This window comes from Macrosteles quadrilineatus, unplaced genomic scaffold (assembly GCF_028750875.1).
Source record: "Macrosteles quadrilineatus isolate MER2022 unplaced genomic scaffold, UCM_ALF_1.0 Scaffold_6__1_contigs__length_79288215, whole genome shotgun sequence".
Lineage (NCBI taxonomy): Eukaryota > Metazoa > Arthropoda > Insecta > Hemiptera > Cicadellidae > Macrosteles > Macrosteles quadrilineatus.
This window is the reverse complement of record NW_026542599.1, coordinates 27,902,224-27,920,543: the sequence shown is the minus strand read 5'-3', so window position 1 is coordinate 27,920,543 and position 18,320 is coordinate 27,902,224. Positions and strand designations below refer to the sequence as shown.

Sequence of the window (18,320 nt, the reverse complement as noted above, 5' to 3'; positions counted from 1 at the left end):
CCAGCTTAACATTAACAAAAATACCTGCATGATCAGAGATGAGGTCTTGTCCGTAGAGCCAACATTCATAGTGGTCAGAAACGAGGTTGGTGAATATATTGTCGAGACAGGCTCTTCCTCGGGTTGGGTAGGAGTGCACATTGTCGCAAAAATCGATTTTGATCCTGAAGAAGTCTTCACTTGACAATTTTATGATGGGTTAGCCTCTGGATCAAGATAATGCAAATATAAAAAAGGTTTAATTTTCATGTGTCAATTGATCCTTAAGTTATGAAATAACTACGTCCGTTTCGTGCTGCTAAGCGAGCACTTCCTCAGGTTGCATGAACGTTAAAATACGGTCTTCTCATCCGTGAATGGAGTTGTCAACAGGTAAATTAAACCTTTTTTATATCTTCACTTTCAAACTTATAGCCTTCAACTGTTGTAGTAATCTAAAATGTATAACTTATTCATAGTTTTTTTCTCCATTACAGGTATATTTATTGTAGCAGCCAAAAGAACTCCTTTTGGTACTTATGGAGGAAAATTTGTCAAGACAAGTGCTTTGGAACTACAAGAAGTTGCATCAAAGGCAGCGCTTACCTCTGGCAACATAAACCCTGAAATAGTCGACTCTGTAGTCATCGGAAATGTTTTAGGGGTAGTTATCAGTAATTTTACCTTCAAATTTGTTATTTGGTCCATAAAGTTCATATATAACAAAGCTAGGCCCGAATTTAACTAACCTTTTTTTACCAAACTTAACCAAACTGTTCTTAAAAATTACACTCAAGTAAATTGTAAATATTTAGAAATCTAAATAATAAATTAAGTAGGTTTTTAGGATTAATAGCCTAACTCTTAAGCTGGGTTCACTCTGAACAAACTTTAAACAAACAAAACAAAACAAAAGTACATATTCTGTCAGTCCAGTTAGAGCCGAGCTAGTATAATTAACGAACATGTACAAATTGTGATGTACAAAAGTGTAAGTGAGTTTGTAATGAGTTTGTGATGTACCATCGTTGTCGGCTGGCTTGTTTAGCGGCAGCGTTCATGGTACTAAAGGAACCTCGTCCTAGAAGATTCGGCTTTACAAAGAAGAAACAGAGTTCTGGAAAAATAAAAATATTGGCATAAATAAGTTAGGTACAAATCAAATTAAATACCTAGGTTACAGTTCCGGCACCTCATTTTTTACAAATAGAGCACTGACAATAAGGGTAAGTGACTGCTTGGCTATATGACTTTACAGTGTTTTTTGGCTACAGGAGACTAAGATGATTCCTTGATGTAGGCCTACTTATTCAAAAGATATTTTCTTTACAATACATTGATGTACATCTCATCTACATGAACTAGATTTGGGAAGCGAGCTGGACTAGTGGTAAATCATGGGGCTTTGAATCCCGGGTTCAAATCCCGCCAATCACAAATGGATTTTAGATTTTATCTAATGCCGCAACCCTCTTAAACTAGAATGTGGAGCTGGTACATAAAAAAATTATAAAAAAATAAGGACACGATTTAGCCATTGTTTGGTTAAGTTAATAAAAAACATATTTGAGTGACCTACTCATAGAGTATGCTACACTAGAAACACTGTTTTCTCCGTTAATTTTTGGTGGATTAATATATTATAAAAGCTTATATAATTTTACAATAAAGCTGTCTTAGTTTGGTTTGGATAAAACATTAAGATATTCAACGTAAATCAGTAATTTACATCAGCACTCTTTTGATGGCTCAATTCAAGTTCATTTTCATTCTTTCAACCTTTTCAGAACACCTCTCCGGACTCCATTTTTCTTCCTCGCCACGTGTTGCTGAGATGTGGAATCGCCATAGACAAGCCTGCACTTGGTGTGAACCGACTTTGCGGTTCAGGCTTCCAAGCTGTAGTCAATGGAGCTCAGGTAAAGAACTGATAGGCCTAATCCATTTATTATTCACAACAGTCTTTTACATATTTTACATTTTGTAACAGATAGCCTAATAAGATAAGGATGAAGCTGTAAAATTACTTTTTCTTATGAAAGAAATACTAGGCTACGATATGCTAGACACTTGCTAGTACGGCAAATCGGGACTTTAGCCTACCAGATTACCAATGCCAGATAACCGAGTACTGGTACCTTAACGATAGCTGATATTGTAAACTCTGTTAATTTTGTATTATCATACCAAGCATAAAATATTTGACGTTTAAAAATGTGTTTCAGAATATTCTAGTGGGAGACTCCCATGTAGTTTTGACAGGAGGAGTAGACAACATGAGTCAAGCCCCTCACGCTGTGCGAAACATAAGGTAAGGTCTAGTAAATAAATATACCCTAATGTTTTGATGGTTGAACAAAAGTTAAACAATTTTCTGTGCTATGAACTGTACCGGTCAGAGTCAAAGTTTTTAAGTGTGTCCAATCGCAAACAAATTAGGACATGTGGCTAGTCTAGTGGTTAGTGTCTTGGACTTTGGTGTGAGAAAAACAGGTTACACCCCTGGCATATCCATAAAATTTAAGGGATTTGGACAGCTTTCTCTTAAAAGCATTTAACGTTCTCAAATAACTAAGTCCATCCCCACTCAACCAATCAATCAGATCTTATTTTCTGATATTGAAAGACTTGGATGTCGCAGGTTTGGAGTGCCACTGGGCTCTTCGCCTGAGCTGGAAGACACACTTTGGGTGGGACTAACAGACACGTACTGCAAGCTACCGATGGCTCTTACGGCTGAGAAATTGGCCGCACAGTTCAACATCACACGGGCGGAAGTGGACGAGTATGCACTTCGATCCCAGACGTTGTGGAAGAAAGGTAAGATGTGTATCAATCATGTTTTGGAGGGACGATTTGGTCTCCAGTATATCCACAAAAATGTTTAGGTTTTTGGACAATTTTCTGTGAAAAGCATTTTAGATTACATAACACAAAAAGCAACTGGCATACACACTAAATATGCATGAATATATTTTATAACTTTTCTCTACGATTCCAAGATTTAATTTATTCCTTTTGTGCCACTAGCCCACGACGCCGGGGTGTTCAAGTCTGAGTTGGCTCCGGTCACGGTAGTGCAGAAGAAGAAGGAGGTGGTTGTAGACATGGACGAACACCCCAAGCCGCAGACGACACTAGAGGTGCTCAACAAACTGCCGCTGGTCTTCAAGAAAGATGGAGTGGTGACTGCCGGAACTGCTTCTGTAAGTTTACTTTCTTACTGAAATGATTTCGTAATTTGTTTTTAAGCTTCTTGACAGTTCCACCTTTAATTGCCTGTACAAATTGTGATTTTTAATCTAATTACCATCTAATCTGTCTGGACTTGGGGTTGTTTGATAAAATTTTCAAAAGCTAAATAAAGGTGATCTTAATATTTTCAAGCTTTGTTAGTAGTTTTAGTATAAAAATTTAATTGGATGCCATTTTCAAACAAAAAATATATTTTTAATGATGATTTTTTTAATAGCTTATTGCTACTTTACATCGTATAGGTTACTGAATTTTATAAAGATATCTTTACAAGTTAAAGGTTTAAATAAAAAATTACCAAACGACAGATATCTTGGAGCATACAACAGGGTGTTTTTTGGAAAAAATGTTACTATACTCTACATACATCCTATGTATTCACTAATTTACATTGTTTTCCTCCCATTACTCTAGACTTCCACTCAGTAATGTCCCAGTGTTCCTAATCATCTTGTTTACTGTACAGATTAAGTCTCTGCTTATTTAGCCCAAGGTCAAAGGTTTGTTGTGTGATAGACAACAATTACAATGTACTTCTTGGTTATTTTACTTTCTTTTGTGTGTTTCATTGAATAACCTTGATCTTGACATAATTGTTTTAGAAAACCTGCAATATAATATATTTTGCTTGAAAGCTGTTTTCTCTGAAGTATAACTCAGGTTTTATCATTATTTTATCTTTAATGAGAAATCTTAGATTAAAATAAGCTTAAGTGCCTTAAACAGAACATCTTGAGCATTCATGGGATTCTTGATAATAGGTGCCCAGCTATGTAAATAATACCCCCGCCGCAGCAAACCTGCAGACTAAGCGAATTTCAACTTGTCTGATTACATTTTTACTAAATTATTTCCATAAATAAGACATATTTATTTCCTATTTAAATAACATTAGATTTAATGAGTGCTTAGGTTTGCTGCTACGGGGAAGGTAAAAAGTAATTTTTGACCATACGTCAATAATATAGGATGAAATAAATAGATTTGCCAAATTTTATCAATAACTTATACAGGGTGTTTCACGAGAGGTGTCTCAAATTGATTACGGAAAAACGGCTTAACGTACAAGAATGAAATAAAATTATTTTCCGCTAAATCGACCCCAAGGAATAACGTAAAAATATTTTTAACTTTTTCCAAATACAGGGTGTGCCAAAAACTGAGTGTCACTAGTTCAAATCTTGGAATTTTCAAATTTAAACATATGTCATGTTATACACCGTTTTAAAGGTATTTAATAGACAAACATTTTGGCGAAAACTTAAACTTAATTAAATTTCTTTTTCCGTTTCAAAATGGCGGCAGTTAAAAAAAAAAAAAAAATCTATATTTCTTTAGTACTTTGTGTTTCCTATACCAAAGCATTTATTGCTTCTCCGGTTAGATTTTCTTACTCGTTATGAAATTAGCTTTACTTTGATAAGCTACAAGCAACGGTTATTTAAAATGATAAAAATTCCCAAAAAAAAATATTATTGAAAATTAGCGAATGCTCATTGTTCAAAATTTTTAAATAGCAACATATGTCAAGTGGCACATCATTTTATAGGTTTTTTAATTCCTAACAACTTTGTAATTTACACTTACTTCGTATCTCTTTTAGTTTTTGCGTAAATAACAAAAAACCTAATTTTCCTATATCAAATGCATGTTATTTGGGTTTAACACTAAAGGCCCAATTTGATGGAGTGTTAAGTCACGCCAAACCCAAATAACATGCATTTGATATAGGAAAATTAGGTTTTTTGTAATTTATGCAAAAACTAAAAGAGATACAAAGTAAGTGTAAATTACAAAGTTGTTAGGAATTAAAAAACCTATAAAATGATGTGCCACTAGACATATGTTGCTATTTGAATTTTTTTTAAATAAGCATTTGCAAATTTTCAAAAAATAATTTTTTTTGAATTTTTATAATTTTAAACAACCGTTACTTGTAGCATATCAAAGTAAAGCTAATTTCATAACGAGTAGGAAAATTCAACCGGAGAAGGGATAAATGCATTGGTATAGGAAACACAGAGTATTAAAGAAATATAGATTTTTTCCAAAAAAACTTGCTGCCATTTTGAAACGGAAAAAGATAACTAATTTCTGTTTTCGCCAAAATGTTTGTCTATCAAATACCTTTAAAATGATGTATAACATGACATATGTTTACATTTGAAAACTCCGAGATTCGAACAGTTTTTGGCACACCCTGTATTGGGAAAAAGTTAAAAATATTTTTACGTTATTCCTTGAGGTTGATTTAGCGAGAAATAATTTTATTTCATCCTTTTACGTTAAGCCGTTTTTCCGTAATCAATTTGAGACACCTCTCGTGAGACACCCTATATATCCATGAACAAGTAAACCACAACAGTTTTCATTTTCTCCATAAGAATAACATAGGAATTTTTAATTACACTATTTTTGAATTTTCTCCGTGACCGTTAGGCATACAACAGCGCTTCAATATACTAAATTATTTATTTTTTAAGCTCTATAAAACGGTTTAGAAAGAAATTGCAAATTTTTTTGTTTTTATGGTCAAAAATGGGAAAAACACATTTTTACCCCCTAAAACCCCACATAAACCCCCGTTCCCATGGTCCAATTATGCTGGTTCGGGAACTCGTTAATAATAAACGAATAAACATAGATTTACACGTTTGTACCAAATTTTATTAAAATCAGATCATTTTTGTTCGAGTTAACGCGCTAATGGACACACATATATATAAATACTAGCAGAGTACCAGTCCTTCGTACGGGGTTGGCATATAATAGTCCAGTCAAGGAATGAGGTGTAGAGTGCGTGAGCAGGTAACTAAGCGATTCCTTCAGAAACTTGTTCAGGGGGCTTAGGGTGTTAACATACCAAAAGTCCTGACTCCTAGGTGGTGAGCCAGGGGGTGGAGGGGGGAAAAAGGGGGGGGAGAAAGGTACGCATTTTGGGTTTTTTGATTATATCTCGAAAACTATCAACTTTTTGTATACTATAGTAAATTATAAAATTGAAGAAGATTAAATTTTCTACAAGAAAAGTATATAATGTGTTTATTTTGGTTCAACAGATTACGAGTTATAACTTATTTAATTGATATCTTATTAAAATACTCCTTCCATAAGAAATACATGTAAATTAGTATGCGAAATGGGGCGAATCCTATCCGCCCAAAGGAAATATAAATGATATTCTGGAAATCTTGACAAAATTTCCAGTAATTTGACACTTTAATCATTAAAATTGATCCAAAATTAAGGCGAGGGTGAGGTAACAAAATGTCGAGTTTTGGTGTTTTTTTATTGGAAATATAAAAAAAACCTTAAATCATCCCATTTTTAAACGCTCACCCTCGCTTTAATTTTTGACAAAATTTCATGATTTAAGTGTCAAATTACTGGAAATTTGGTCAATATTTCCAGAATATCAGTTATATTTCCTTTGGGCGGATAGGATTCGCCCCATTTCGCATACTAATTTACATGTATTTCTTATGGAAGGAGTATTTTAATAAGATATCAATTAAATAAGTTATAACTCGTAATCTGTTGAACCAAAATAAACACATTATATACTTTTCTTGTAGAAAATTTAATATTCTTCAATTTTATAATTTACTATAGTATACAAAAAGTTGATAGTTTTCGAGATATAATCAAAAAACCCAAAATGCGTACCTTTCTCCCCCCCCTTTTTCCCCCCTCCACCCCCTGGCTCACCACCTAGGAGTCAGGACTTTTGGTATGTTAACACCCTAAGCCCCCTGAACAAGTTTCTGAAGGAATCGCTTAGTTACCTGCTCACGCACTCTACACCTACTTTTGGATCATTCATTGACTGGACTATAAGTTTAAAATGCTTATTGCAGTTATACCCAAGCTTTGCGTTTGCAATGGGGGAGGACAAAGTTTGATCAAATTTGCTTCTTTAAATTGACGGTATATTTTTGGTATTACACATCTACCAAAGCCATAATGTTCTACCACTTCCCCTAAACATCAAAGACAAATAATAAATTATTAAAAATTCACAAAAAAAATCACAAACTATTAATTCATGACATTAAAAACATAAACATAACTGTAAACAATCCTACTTTGACAGTTCTCATTGCGTATCACAGTTTTTTGTTGCTGCTTAGTTCAAATTAGCTGTTTAGATAAATGCAAAAAAAATATACTGCTGCCCTGTTGGTAATTCTTATAACTTTTTAATGCTTTAGTATATCATAGAACCAACTTTTTTAGTTGAAACAGCTGACTATAGTATATTTCTTACCTAGGGCCGAAAATGAGGTTTTGCCGGCTCGAGATAGTTTTTAAGTTCGAGACGAAGTCGAGAACTTAAATCGATCGAGAGCTGCAAAACCATTTCGGTCCGTGGTACAAACGCTATTTTTCACCATACTATACCCTATTCAATCAATCAATCAATCAAATATTCTTTATTCACAAAGTTTAGACAATATGTCTTGAATAGCGTCATTAAACTAACATAAACAAAAAATTATAAACTAAACTAGCTGTTGTACCCGTGCTTTGCAACGGGAAGAGGGCACAGAATAGAAACAAAAAATCTTTAACCCTCCCAGTGTTACTTGACGAAAATTCGACAAGCAGCACACTTTGTGTAGTGTTACTTGTCGATTTTTCGACACGCAGACATCGTTTACGGCGAAGGCTCTATGACTGACTGAATCGGATTGAACTGGATCGAGTTGGGTATCGTTCTTTCCGTAATATTCTAAGCTTTCTCCAGAGGTCTGTCTCTAAGCGCTATTCATTTTAGTTCCGAAAATATTGTAGCAGACAGCTGACGTGCGTGTATTTGTAAACAGCTAGGTTCCCCCGGACCGACGACTGATGTGTTTTATTACGTTTATCATTGTTTTAGTGTTAAAAATCAAAAGTAGTGATATACGTGGTGCATTATAAGAAGATTTAAGTGGTTTTGAAGTGCTGTTTGATGATCCTGAAGAAGTAGGTAGTGATATTGATGTAAATTATCAGCCAGATTCCTAGCTATGGTTAGGCTATGCATTCTTAGCTAAACGCTATGTACTGAAATCAGTTTTTTGCCCATAACTTATTTATTTGCAAATCTACTTCCTTACATTATTATATATTTGTAATCCTCATAAAATTTAGAACAAAGTGGCTATTTTCAAATATTTATAGGCCTATAATTTATACAATTTCATTGAGCGCGAACTTATTTTTTTTTGAAAATTTTCGAAATTATATTTTTTTTACCTAAAAATTTTTTTTTTTTTTAAATGTTCCTTATGTTTTATATATAATATTGAAGCCCATGATTTTCCAAACAAAATGGTATATAGAACATTAGAATTAACATTGTTTTAAGCTTCTCAGATCCGTTTTAATAAAACCTTGCAAATGCGCCAAAAATAGGTGGACATTAAGGCCTAAACTATGGACACTTGGAGGGTTAATAGAATAGAAACAGAATAGAAATCTTTAAATCTGTTGCATATAATAGTTACACATCCGCCAACCCTTTTAGAAACAAAATTCAACTTTTATGGCCTTAATACAAACATTTAAGTTATGACTTTTAAATCTGGTACGTAGTGGATACCACCATTTTGGTTTTGATTAATTTTAAACCTTGTGTAGGCTGATTTGAGAAAAACTGACCAAATCTTCAATAAAACTTTGACATACATGATTTACCTTCATCTCCATTAGTTACATATCTTTTAAATTATTATTGATATTTTAAATCTCAATTTTGAAGTTGCAAAAATACTAATTATTAAATTTAAATGAACATTTGTTTTAATTTCACTCTTCTTTTTAAATCACAAATACTTCCATCTTCAATTTCTTCACTCACAATAAATCATTAGCAAAACTAAGTCAGCTGTTATAAACTTTAGAAAAATTGCTGTGCCTTATCAATACAGTCTTTTTAAATATTAAAGAAACTATATCTATGGGTACTATAAAAAATTTTAAACAAATAATTTAGCGTTAAAGACAGCAGACAGATTAATATGATTATCAAAGCATCAATGACTAAAAAATGTAATAGCAAATACAGTATATGCTTCATTGCATCTCTGATTCTACTCTACAAAATATCAAAAACCAACTTAATATACAAAACAGTTCTTTTAATCTGTTCCATCGTCCACTGCCTTTACATTTTCACACTTACCATTAAGTAAGCATAGTGACCGATATTTCATTGATTTTAGAAACAAAAGAACACTGTGTACTGCTTAGTTTTATGATATTTTCCTTGGTTTAATTTAATCAGTGTTGTGGCAAAACACTAATAATAAATGTATCAAATAAAGTAAATGTGAACTTAAAGCCATGCTAAGATAAAATAAGAGTATGTTGTATTACCATTTGATAATTAAATATAGCCTAGTTATACATATACAAGAGATTTTAGAAAACTAAAATCAACGACATACAATTTAGTTATTGATGATATTCTTTAGTTTAATTTATGCATAGGTTTGGCAAAACACAATAACTTAATTTACCTAAATATATATATATAAAAAACAATGTGATGTGCAAGTTATGTTAAGTTAATCTAACACATGTTAAGCAGTTAGAATTGATTTAAAGTAGCCTCCAAATTCATTCAAAACATCTATACATTGTTATTTTCATACTGTTTCCATTAAAACATATCAATAACATTATTTTCATAACTTAGACGCTTTAAAAAATCCATAGCAGAGCCAGAGTCGATACAGCAACGATTATAGATTTTTTCTATAATCATTGACATAGTTTTAGATTAAATAATCCATGATAAACGGTTAGATTAAAATAAACCTACCTCATAGTTATGGAAAATATTATATTTAATAATTTCTTTGTATCAGCTGTCTGAAATTGTGAAATATGCAGTTTAGCAGTTCTTTTTGTTTACATTTATATGTCAAAGCAAATGTAAACAAACATTGTTAGTGTTCTCATCGCAGCCATGGAGACGAATCAATATTTACTTTTAAAATGTTCACCTCAGAACGTTTAAAGCCAAAGGGGCAAAGCCTACGGTCAGTGTCGAAATGTGAACAGTCCTATAATGGTCCTTGGTATGGTAGCTATATTTTTGTACAACTTAAGCCCAGTTGGTTCAGTAGTTTTTGCACCTAATAGTAATACACATACAGACAGACACCATTAGATTTTTATATAATAGTATAGATATAGATAATTAAAATCATTCACAAAGGATTTATATAGTAAAACTAAAAATGAGTGCTATAACTTTAAAAAATCACAAAATCTTAGAAGGTTACGTTAGAGTAAAACTAGGTAGTAACTGGAATTCAAATGGTCGTTTCGAGATTACAATTTAAAAATTCTTTGATGGAATAAAATGGGTTTCTTATCAACAAGTCTTTTAGTAGGCTTTTTAATCGGTTTGTATTATTTTCTTTTTTAAGTGAAATCGGTAATTTTTGAAGAAATTTTAAGCCTGCATATGAAGGTTTTTTGGTATAGAATTCTAAATTATGTCTAGGAAGGTTAATTTGAAAGCGTGTGTTATATTTACTTGCAGTGGATAATAAATGAAATTGTTTTGCATAAATTATTGTCTCATATATATACAAACTGTAAACTGTTAATACACCCAATTCAGGAAAGATATTTTTAACTGAATCTGTTCTTTTTAATTTCATGATCACTCTAATAGCTTTTTCTTGTTTTATAAGTATTTTATCCAAATTTGCCTTAGTTGTTGCTCCGTAAATGGCGATTCCATAGGATATGTGGGAATGAATTAGAGAATAATAGATTATCCTAAGAGTTTCCAAGTTGCAAACCTTGGACATTAGCCGCAAGGCATGAATGCCAGATGATAATTTATTTACTACATAGTTTATGTGATTATCCCAAGATAGATTTTCATCAATAACCAGTCCCAGAAACTTTGTTTGGTTTACCTGATCAATTTTGTCTGTTTTTATAAAAATATTAGGTTCAAATGCTGTTATTGATTGTTTAGTTGAAAAGGATATTAGATTTGATTTTGTTGTGCTGATAAGAAGATTTCTTTCATCCAAAAACTTTTTTATAGAGAGAAGACTCCTGTTTGAGGATTTTTCAATAGTTAAATTGGATTTTCCTGAAAACAAAACATTAGAGTCATCAGCATACAGACACATAGATCCATCACTGACCGGGATCATCTCTGGTAACCCCTTAATGTAACAGAGGAACAAAAGAGGCCCCAAGATCGATCCCTGGGGTACTCCATATCGTAGTGTCTGCCGCTGAGATCTAAAGTTTTCAATATATTTAGTATTTCTTTTCTCTATTACGTAGTCCACTTCAACAAACTGTTCTCTGTTTTCTAAATATGAAGTGAACCACCGTAATTCTTTTCCTATTATTCCTAATTCATTTAAAATATTTAATAGTTTACAATGTGAAACGCTGTCAAAAGCTCTACTAAGGTCTAAAAATATTCCAACTACTTTATCACCATTATCTACAGAATTTATAATTGATTCAATAAAATCTATACCAGCTGTTATTGTAGATTTTCCTGGTCTAAACCCGTGTTGCTCCTTATCAAACACTTGATTCGTTTCAAGGTAATTAAAGAGCTGAATATAAACAACTCGTTCAAACATTTTTGAAAAAACCGGTAAAAGAGATATTGGGCGATAGCATGATGGGTCTGCGGTGTTTCCTTTTTTGAATATGGGAATAACTTTGGCTAATTTTAATTTGGATGGAAAAATTCCTGAAATCAGAGAAGAATTTATTACATGTGCTAATGGTTTTAAAATATATGGTAGTGATCTTTTAATTATTGTGATAGGTATTTCATCATACCCCGTTGAATATTTATTTTCAAAAGAAAGTATTAATTTTCTAAGATTGTCTTCAGTTATAGATTCAAACTTAAAATTTTTAATAATGCAAGATTTTGAGGGTTTCTGTGTTACTGTACCTATTGCTGTTGTTAATGGTTGTGAAACATATGGCAAAACAAGCTTTTCAACTGCAGTTGTAAAAAAGTTATTAAATATATTACTCACTGCCAGTGGGTGTGTTACCGTTTGACCATTTTGAATAATGGTTTTATTTGAAGTTAGATCTACTGTTTTCGACTTAAGTTTTATTTCTTTTTTTATAATTTTCCATGTTACTTTAGTTTTATTAGTGGCATTTTTTATCTTTTTGCCGTAAAATGTTTGTTTCGCTTTGTTAATTGATTCTTTAAATTCTTTTTTCTTTATTTTAATCATTTTACTCATTGCATTATCTTTTCTTCTCCTACATAAATTCTCAAGTTCTGTTATTTCAAACTTTTTCTCTACTATTTCACCTGAATTCCATTTACCATCATTGTACTTTCTTTCCATACTAATTACTTTTGGAAAATTTACATCAAAATAATAACTAAAAAAAATTATTACCACTATTCACCACTATAATAATGCACACTGATAGTCAAAACAACTACAACTTTAAGGTTATGTAAAGAAATAATTTGAGGAATCAGCAAAAATAAAAATTAATAGTTGCTAGGCAACAGTGACAATAACACAATTCTTTTGCTATGCTATGGATTTTGATTTGTATTTAAAATGCATTCATATTTAAGTAAGCGGACAGCTGATTTTGCGGCCCCGGCCTGTAAAAACCTGCTCGGTCCCCAAATTACGATGACAGCTGGCATAGCCAGCAAAACGTAACTTTCAGCCACCAATTAACGTATGTAATACAACCAAAAACATCATAGTGTGGTGAAAAATTCTTTAATTCCCTCTAAATATGAATACTCATAAGGTTAACATGGGGAACTCTAGAGCCACTGGGGCGGAGCCCGAAAGGATTTTTGATATAAGAATATGCCTATATGTCAATCGGGAATGTGATTTTTAAAGTAAAATTGTATGTGGTCTTATTGACTGAATATTTTCAAATAGTTAAAATGAACAGTTGTTAACATTCTTTTGCTCAAATTTGTATTAGTTGATAGACCATTATTTGATATCTTCCTCTTAAAAAAATTGAAACGAATCAATACAAATTCAAAAAAAAAGGTATTTCACTGCCAGTCCCAAAATTGGCCCATCTCGAGAGAAGATATTGCTTTACGAGCGAGGTGAGGCCGAGCACAGAAAACAAATATCAAACCCGTAATGGAACTTTTGTGACAAGTAGTGAACAATATTTTTCATCATAATTAAAATAAAGACAAAAAGCTTATTTTTCTTAATTTTATTTAATAAAATATTATACCATGGCCTAAACATTCTCTTCAAAGTTGTTAAATAGCATAAGCATAGTTTTACTATTTTTGCCGCTCAAGAATTGTAGATGCCTGCACAAAGCTTTAGCAGAGTGTAGCCATACATTTTGAGAGCGGTAATAAATGTTAGTGCTCGTAATACACACAAGATTTATTCTACCACCATAATTAACTTATCATAACACACAGATAAACTTTTAGCTGTATATAAAATGTCATTTAGGCCTAGGTGTGTTTGATTTATTTTGGTTATTTTATTTGCTTACCAGTTGTTAACATACCAGCTCCGCGACTGTCGTTGGTGTAGAAACACCTACTGTGAAATCAGCTGAATTAGCGAGCGGAAATGAGCTATTTGGTATACTGTTTAAAAATGTGGCAATATGATCATTTCCATGCAGAAGTACGAAAAATTAATTTTAGGACAGGTAAAATCATGTGTTTTGATAGATTTTAAATTTTAGGTAAAGCTCAGCTGTAAGAAATTATTAATATTTATTCAGGTTTTTTTATTGCTAATTTTTATTTTTACGTTTTATTTCCTCAAACCATTTTTTCAACTTGAACTTGAAACAAGTTTTGGTAAAAAAACCCCAAAATATTTGCATTAAAACGTTAAGCATTTAACAAGCGTATTTTTGAAGGGTATCTGTGACGGTGCCGGAGCCGTTGTGATCGCTAGTGAGCAGGCTGTGAAGCAACATAACCTAACTCCGCTGGCTCGTCTGGTTGGCTACTCAGTGGTGGGAGTGGAGCCGAGCATCATGGGTATCGGCCCGGCCCCCGCCATCACCAATGTGCTTAAGGCTGCGGGGAAAACTCTCAACGATGTTGATCTGGTCGAGGTAGGTGCTTGACAGCTATACAAGGTCTGTTCTGGATAAAAGTATTAGGTGTTAATTGGTGTTTTTTTTTAAATTTAAAAGTCAAAGACCACAGAAGCCACATCAAGCTAGACATTGTCACTGCATCGAGTTTAAAAAGCTATATTATCATCAGAAATTTGCGATCAGGATTAGTAAAAACCATATTTTGGGATTTGGAATATTTATTCTCGATCAGGTGAAAAAGAGCCAAAAACATAACAAGGTTAGAATACAGACTCATCCAAAGCTGGGATATCACTAAAGAAAACCCATACAGAGAGAGAGAACTGAAAAGTAGTCAAAACCTTAACCCTTTCGATGCTAGAATATTTTTTTGTAATTTTCCGGAAAATGCTATAGTTATTTGCTTATTTTGTCCGAAAAATGCTAGGCTTGCCACAGGTACAAAGTCTAGTGTGCGAGAAAAAATCTGTAAAAATAAAATTGTTCATCTGAAAGTGCTAAAGAACGATATATCGGGCCTCGATCATATGAGGAATCGAAAGGAACCATCGCTGTTTCAAGACTACAACCGAGTCAACCGATAAGCTTATTTAAACTCACATGATCGAAAGTTGTGCCGGCACGATAGATTGTCGCTTAGCGCTTTTCGGATGAAACGCGAACAACAATATATCGTTCCATAGCACTTTTCGGGAAAAAGACTCACAACGATATATTGTTGCATAGCACTGAAAGGGTTAAGAAAACAATACATCAACAATACAAAACAACCATCCTATATCGGCCCATGATCATCAATGCACTGCTCCAATACCTCAAGACGAGAGGAAACACACTAAAACAGGGACTGCGAGATTTGCTGGTGGAATACCTGGTTACTCAACCAAAGAATTCATTAATCTCTTATACAGATAGATGACCAGAAAATAAATGAAAAAGCAAGATATCCAAACAAACGTGATGCTGTTGTATTTCTTGAAGAAAATAATAATAAAGAAATTTGTCTATTGTCTAATAAGTAGAAATAGAGCGCACTGGACATGTCTGTACAAGATGGTGGCTCACGGGAGGGTGTCTCCAACAATCCCTTTAAAAAATATACTTACAATCACTAGAAGTTGATCTTCAAGCAAAAAAAGTATATTTTAAATGTTTGGTCTGTCAGGGTTCCTGAAGTTTAGGACAATATTTCATATTCATATTCAAACATCTTTATTCATTATAAATCATGTACATTGGTGGTACAGTGAATAGTGTCAGAATGCTTAAAATAAAAATACTAGGCCTATTTCTATGTATGGGAGGTGAAAAACTCCTCAAAAGAATATAATGCTAAATTTATTAAATAATCTTTTAGAATTTTCTTGAATTTAGATAGGTTTGTTTCTTTTTTTATCAATTCAGGGACAAATTTTAGAAACTCGTTTCCAGCGTATGAGGGTTTTTTTTATTCAAAAAATTTTAATTTGTGAGGCTGGACCACAATCTCTTCTCCTCCTGAAATTATAAGAATGTACTGAATTTATTACTTGCTCAGATTCATTTTTTTTTTCAATAAGAATTGTTTCATAAATATATTGCCCATAAACTGTAAACATTTGTAATTTCTTAAAATGTTCTTTTGCCGAATCATCTTGTTTAAGCTTAAGCATATAATTCTGATAGCCTCCTTTTGCCGTTTCAGAATGCTATCCATATTACATTTTTTTGTTTACCCATATAATGCTAAACCGAATGAAAGATGAGAGTGGATGTGAGCAAAATATATACTTTTTAGGGTTTTCAAATTACAATAAGTTTTCAAATTCGTTATTTGACAATGCATAAATTCCAGAGTTAGTTTTATTAATAATAAATTTACAGGCACAAAATTCAAATTGCAATTCCTCAAGTAGAACATTACATATTGTATCCGGCACCGAGACCCTCCTCAGTTAAAAACTCTTCTCTGCCAAAATAATAACCCCTCCTTTAGACTTTAATTTTCTAGAAAAACTTGATTTTATTGAATAAGAATTTAAATTAACCCTTTTTATTTCCTCTTCTTTTGTGTCATGTTCAGATAAAACCACTATTTGGGGATTTATTTCGTCTAAAATTGCCTGTAGTGAATTTAACCTAGAGGGGAGGTGTTGAATGTTCTGGTGAAAAATTTTTACAGAATTATGTTGTGATTTTATTTGATTGGTGTGGTGGTTTCTAGAATTGAGTTTAAAGCTGAGAAAGATGACTGTGCCGATCCACTACAACTTAAACTACTATATACATTCTTTGGAATCTGGTTTACAGGACAATCCCTTACTGTAAGGCACTCTGAATTTTCAGCTTTTAAATCACAAGTGCTCTGCTTTTCACCACTACCTAACTTGACCGCTTCACTGAACTGCAGCTGGCCTGGCACCACAGGAGGGTCGAGTTGTTGGCTGGAGTGATGAGTTGCCTGAGAGAAAGTAGTTGGTAGATGTTCATTCTCCAGTTCTGACGTAGGAGTGGTGTTGGTCCTATGTTCTTCCAGCTGTTCTTGGTCACTGGTGTCTGTAAACTTTACCATCTTGATGCAAAGTCAACTGTCAGTATCATAAACTGAGGGAGAAAATAAAATCTTTACTGCAGCACACTCTCATTTAGTATTTTTTTTTAATAATCTTTTTATTGTGGTAAAGCAACTAGCAATAGCATTGACAAGGTCATACAGTAAAGTCAGAGACATACTTAGGCAAAATGTATTAGCAATAATAAAATAGCCTAATTACTACAGTTGGTCCATTTAGATGGAATCGGGATGTCTACTTTAGTTACCAAAAGCCAATTTTAGTGCTCGTGCAAGTATTCTTTGAGCGCTGCAATCTGAAAATGTTGAATGTGTATGAAAATTCCAGATCAACGAGGCGTTTGGAGCTCAGACACTGGCTTGCAGGAAGGAGCTCAACTTGGACATCAACAAGTTGAATGTCAACGGAGGAGCCATTGCGCTCGGTCACCCCCTGGCGGCTTCTGGCGCTAGGATTACTGCTCACCTGGTGCACGAACTCAGGTACAGTGAGAACTTAGATGTTATATCTTCACAATGTGTACGGACAGAAAACCCCATACTGCACCTCTCCTTTTGAACGTGATTGTTGGTTTTGCTTTTTGTAGCTGTTTGGCTATGGTATTCAATTCAATTCAATATTTCTTTATTCATTAAATCACAAAGTACATGAATAGTGTCATTCTCTTAAATGTTTTTATATTCCAACGTTCTTACATTCTATGGATACAAAGTTCTTAAAATCTAACATAAGTTTATACAAATAAGAAATTAACGCTCCTTCTAAAATTTTAAAGTTCATCAAGGGAATACAATACCTTGTTGATGAGAAATGTTTTAAGACCCCTCTTAAATACCACCATGCTTTTTGCCGATTAAATTTCATTTGGAATTTTGTTGTAAAATTTGGAGCCGATATAACTTGGTTTCTTACTGTAAAGTTCTAATCTGTGGCGGTTTAGAGCAATGTTGGTTTTGTTTCTGGTATTGTAGTGGTGGTGTTCACCAGTTAACGCCAATTGAGAAAATCTGTTTTTGACATATAGAACTGTTTCATAGATGTACAATCCGTATACTGTCATTATTTTTAATGATCTAAAATGCTCTTTTGAAGTTCTCGAGTCAAGGTCCAAAATAATTCTTATAGCTCGTTTTTGTAATTTTAGGATTGTTTCTAAGTTATTGATAGATGTAGCACCATACAGAGATATTCCAAAAGAAATAACAGATATGTATATACGGTATGTATATACAGTCGACTCCCTCTAATACGGATACCTCACAACGGACCTCTCTGTGGTGTTTCACATAAGCAAAGTATGACCTGTAATAGATGGTTATGTTATGATTATTAATTACCACTAACGACGGTTTTAGAGCATACTTTCTCTAAAACTACATCAAGGTTCAATAGCGCACTGTGTTAATTACTAGTTATAGTTTAAACATTTTGAATAGAGCAGTTGGATAACCATTT

General features: G+C 33.0%; 1 protein-coding gene across 1 annotated transcript in view; it reads left to right on the top strand.

Moving 5' to 3' along the window:
- The window catches only part of LOC128996283 (3-ketoacyl-CoA thiolase, mitochondrial-like), a 37,245-nt gene that overhangs the window by 16,858 nt on the left and 2,067 nt on the right, over positions 1-18,320 (top strand). Inside the window, exons 2-8 of the mRNA XM_054421497.1 lie at positions 477-643; positions 1,767-1,898; positions 2,205-2,290; positions 2,621-2,799; positions 3,010-3,185; positions 14,128-14,328; positions 17,193-17,347. Coding sequence (XP_054277472.1) covers positions 477-643; positions 1,767-1,898; positions 2,205-2,290; positions 2,621-2,799; positions 3,010-3,185; positions 14,128-14,328; positions 17,193-17,347 — 1,096 coding nt within the window. The remainder of the gene's footprint in view (positions 1-476; positions 644-1,766; positions 1,899-2,204; positions 2,291-2,620; positions 2,800-3,009; positions 3,186-14,127; positions 14,329-17,192; positions 17,348-18,320) is intronic.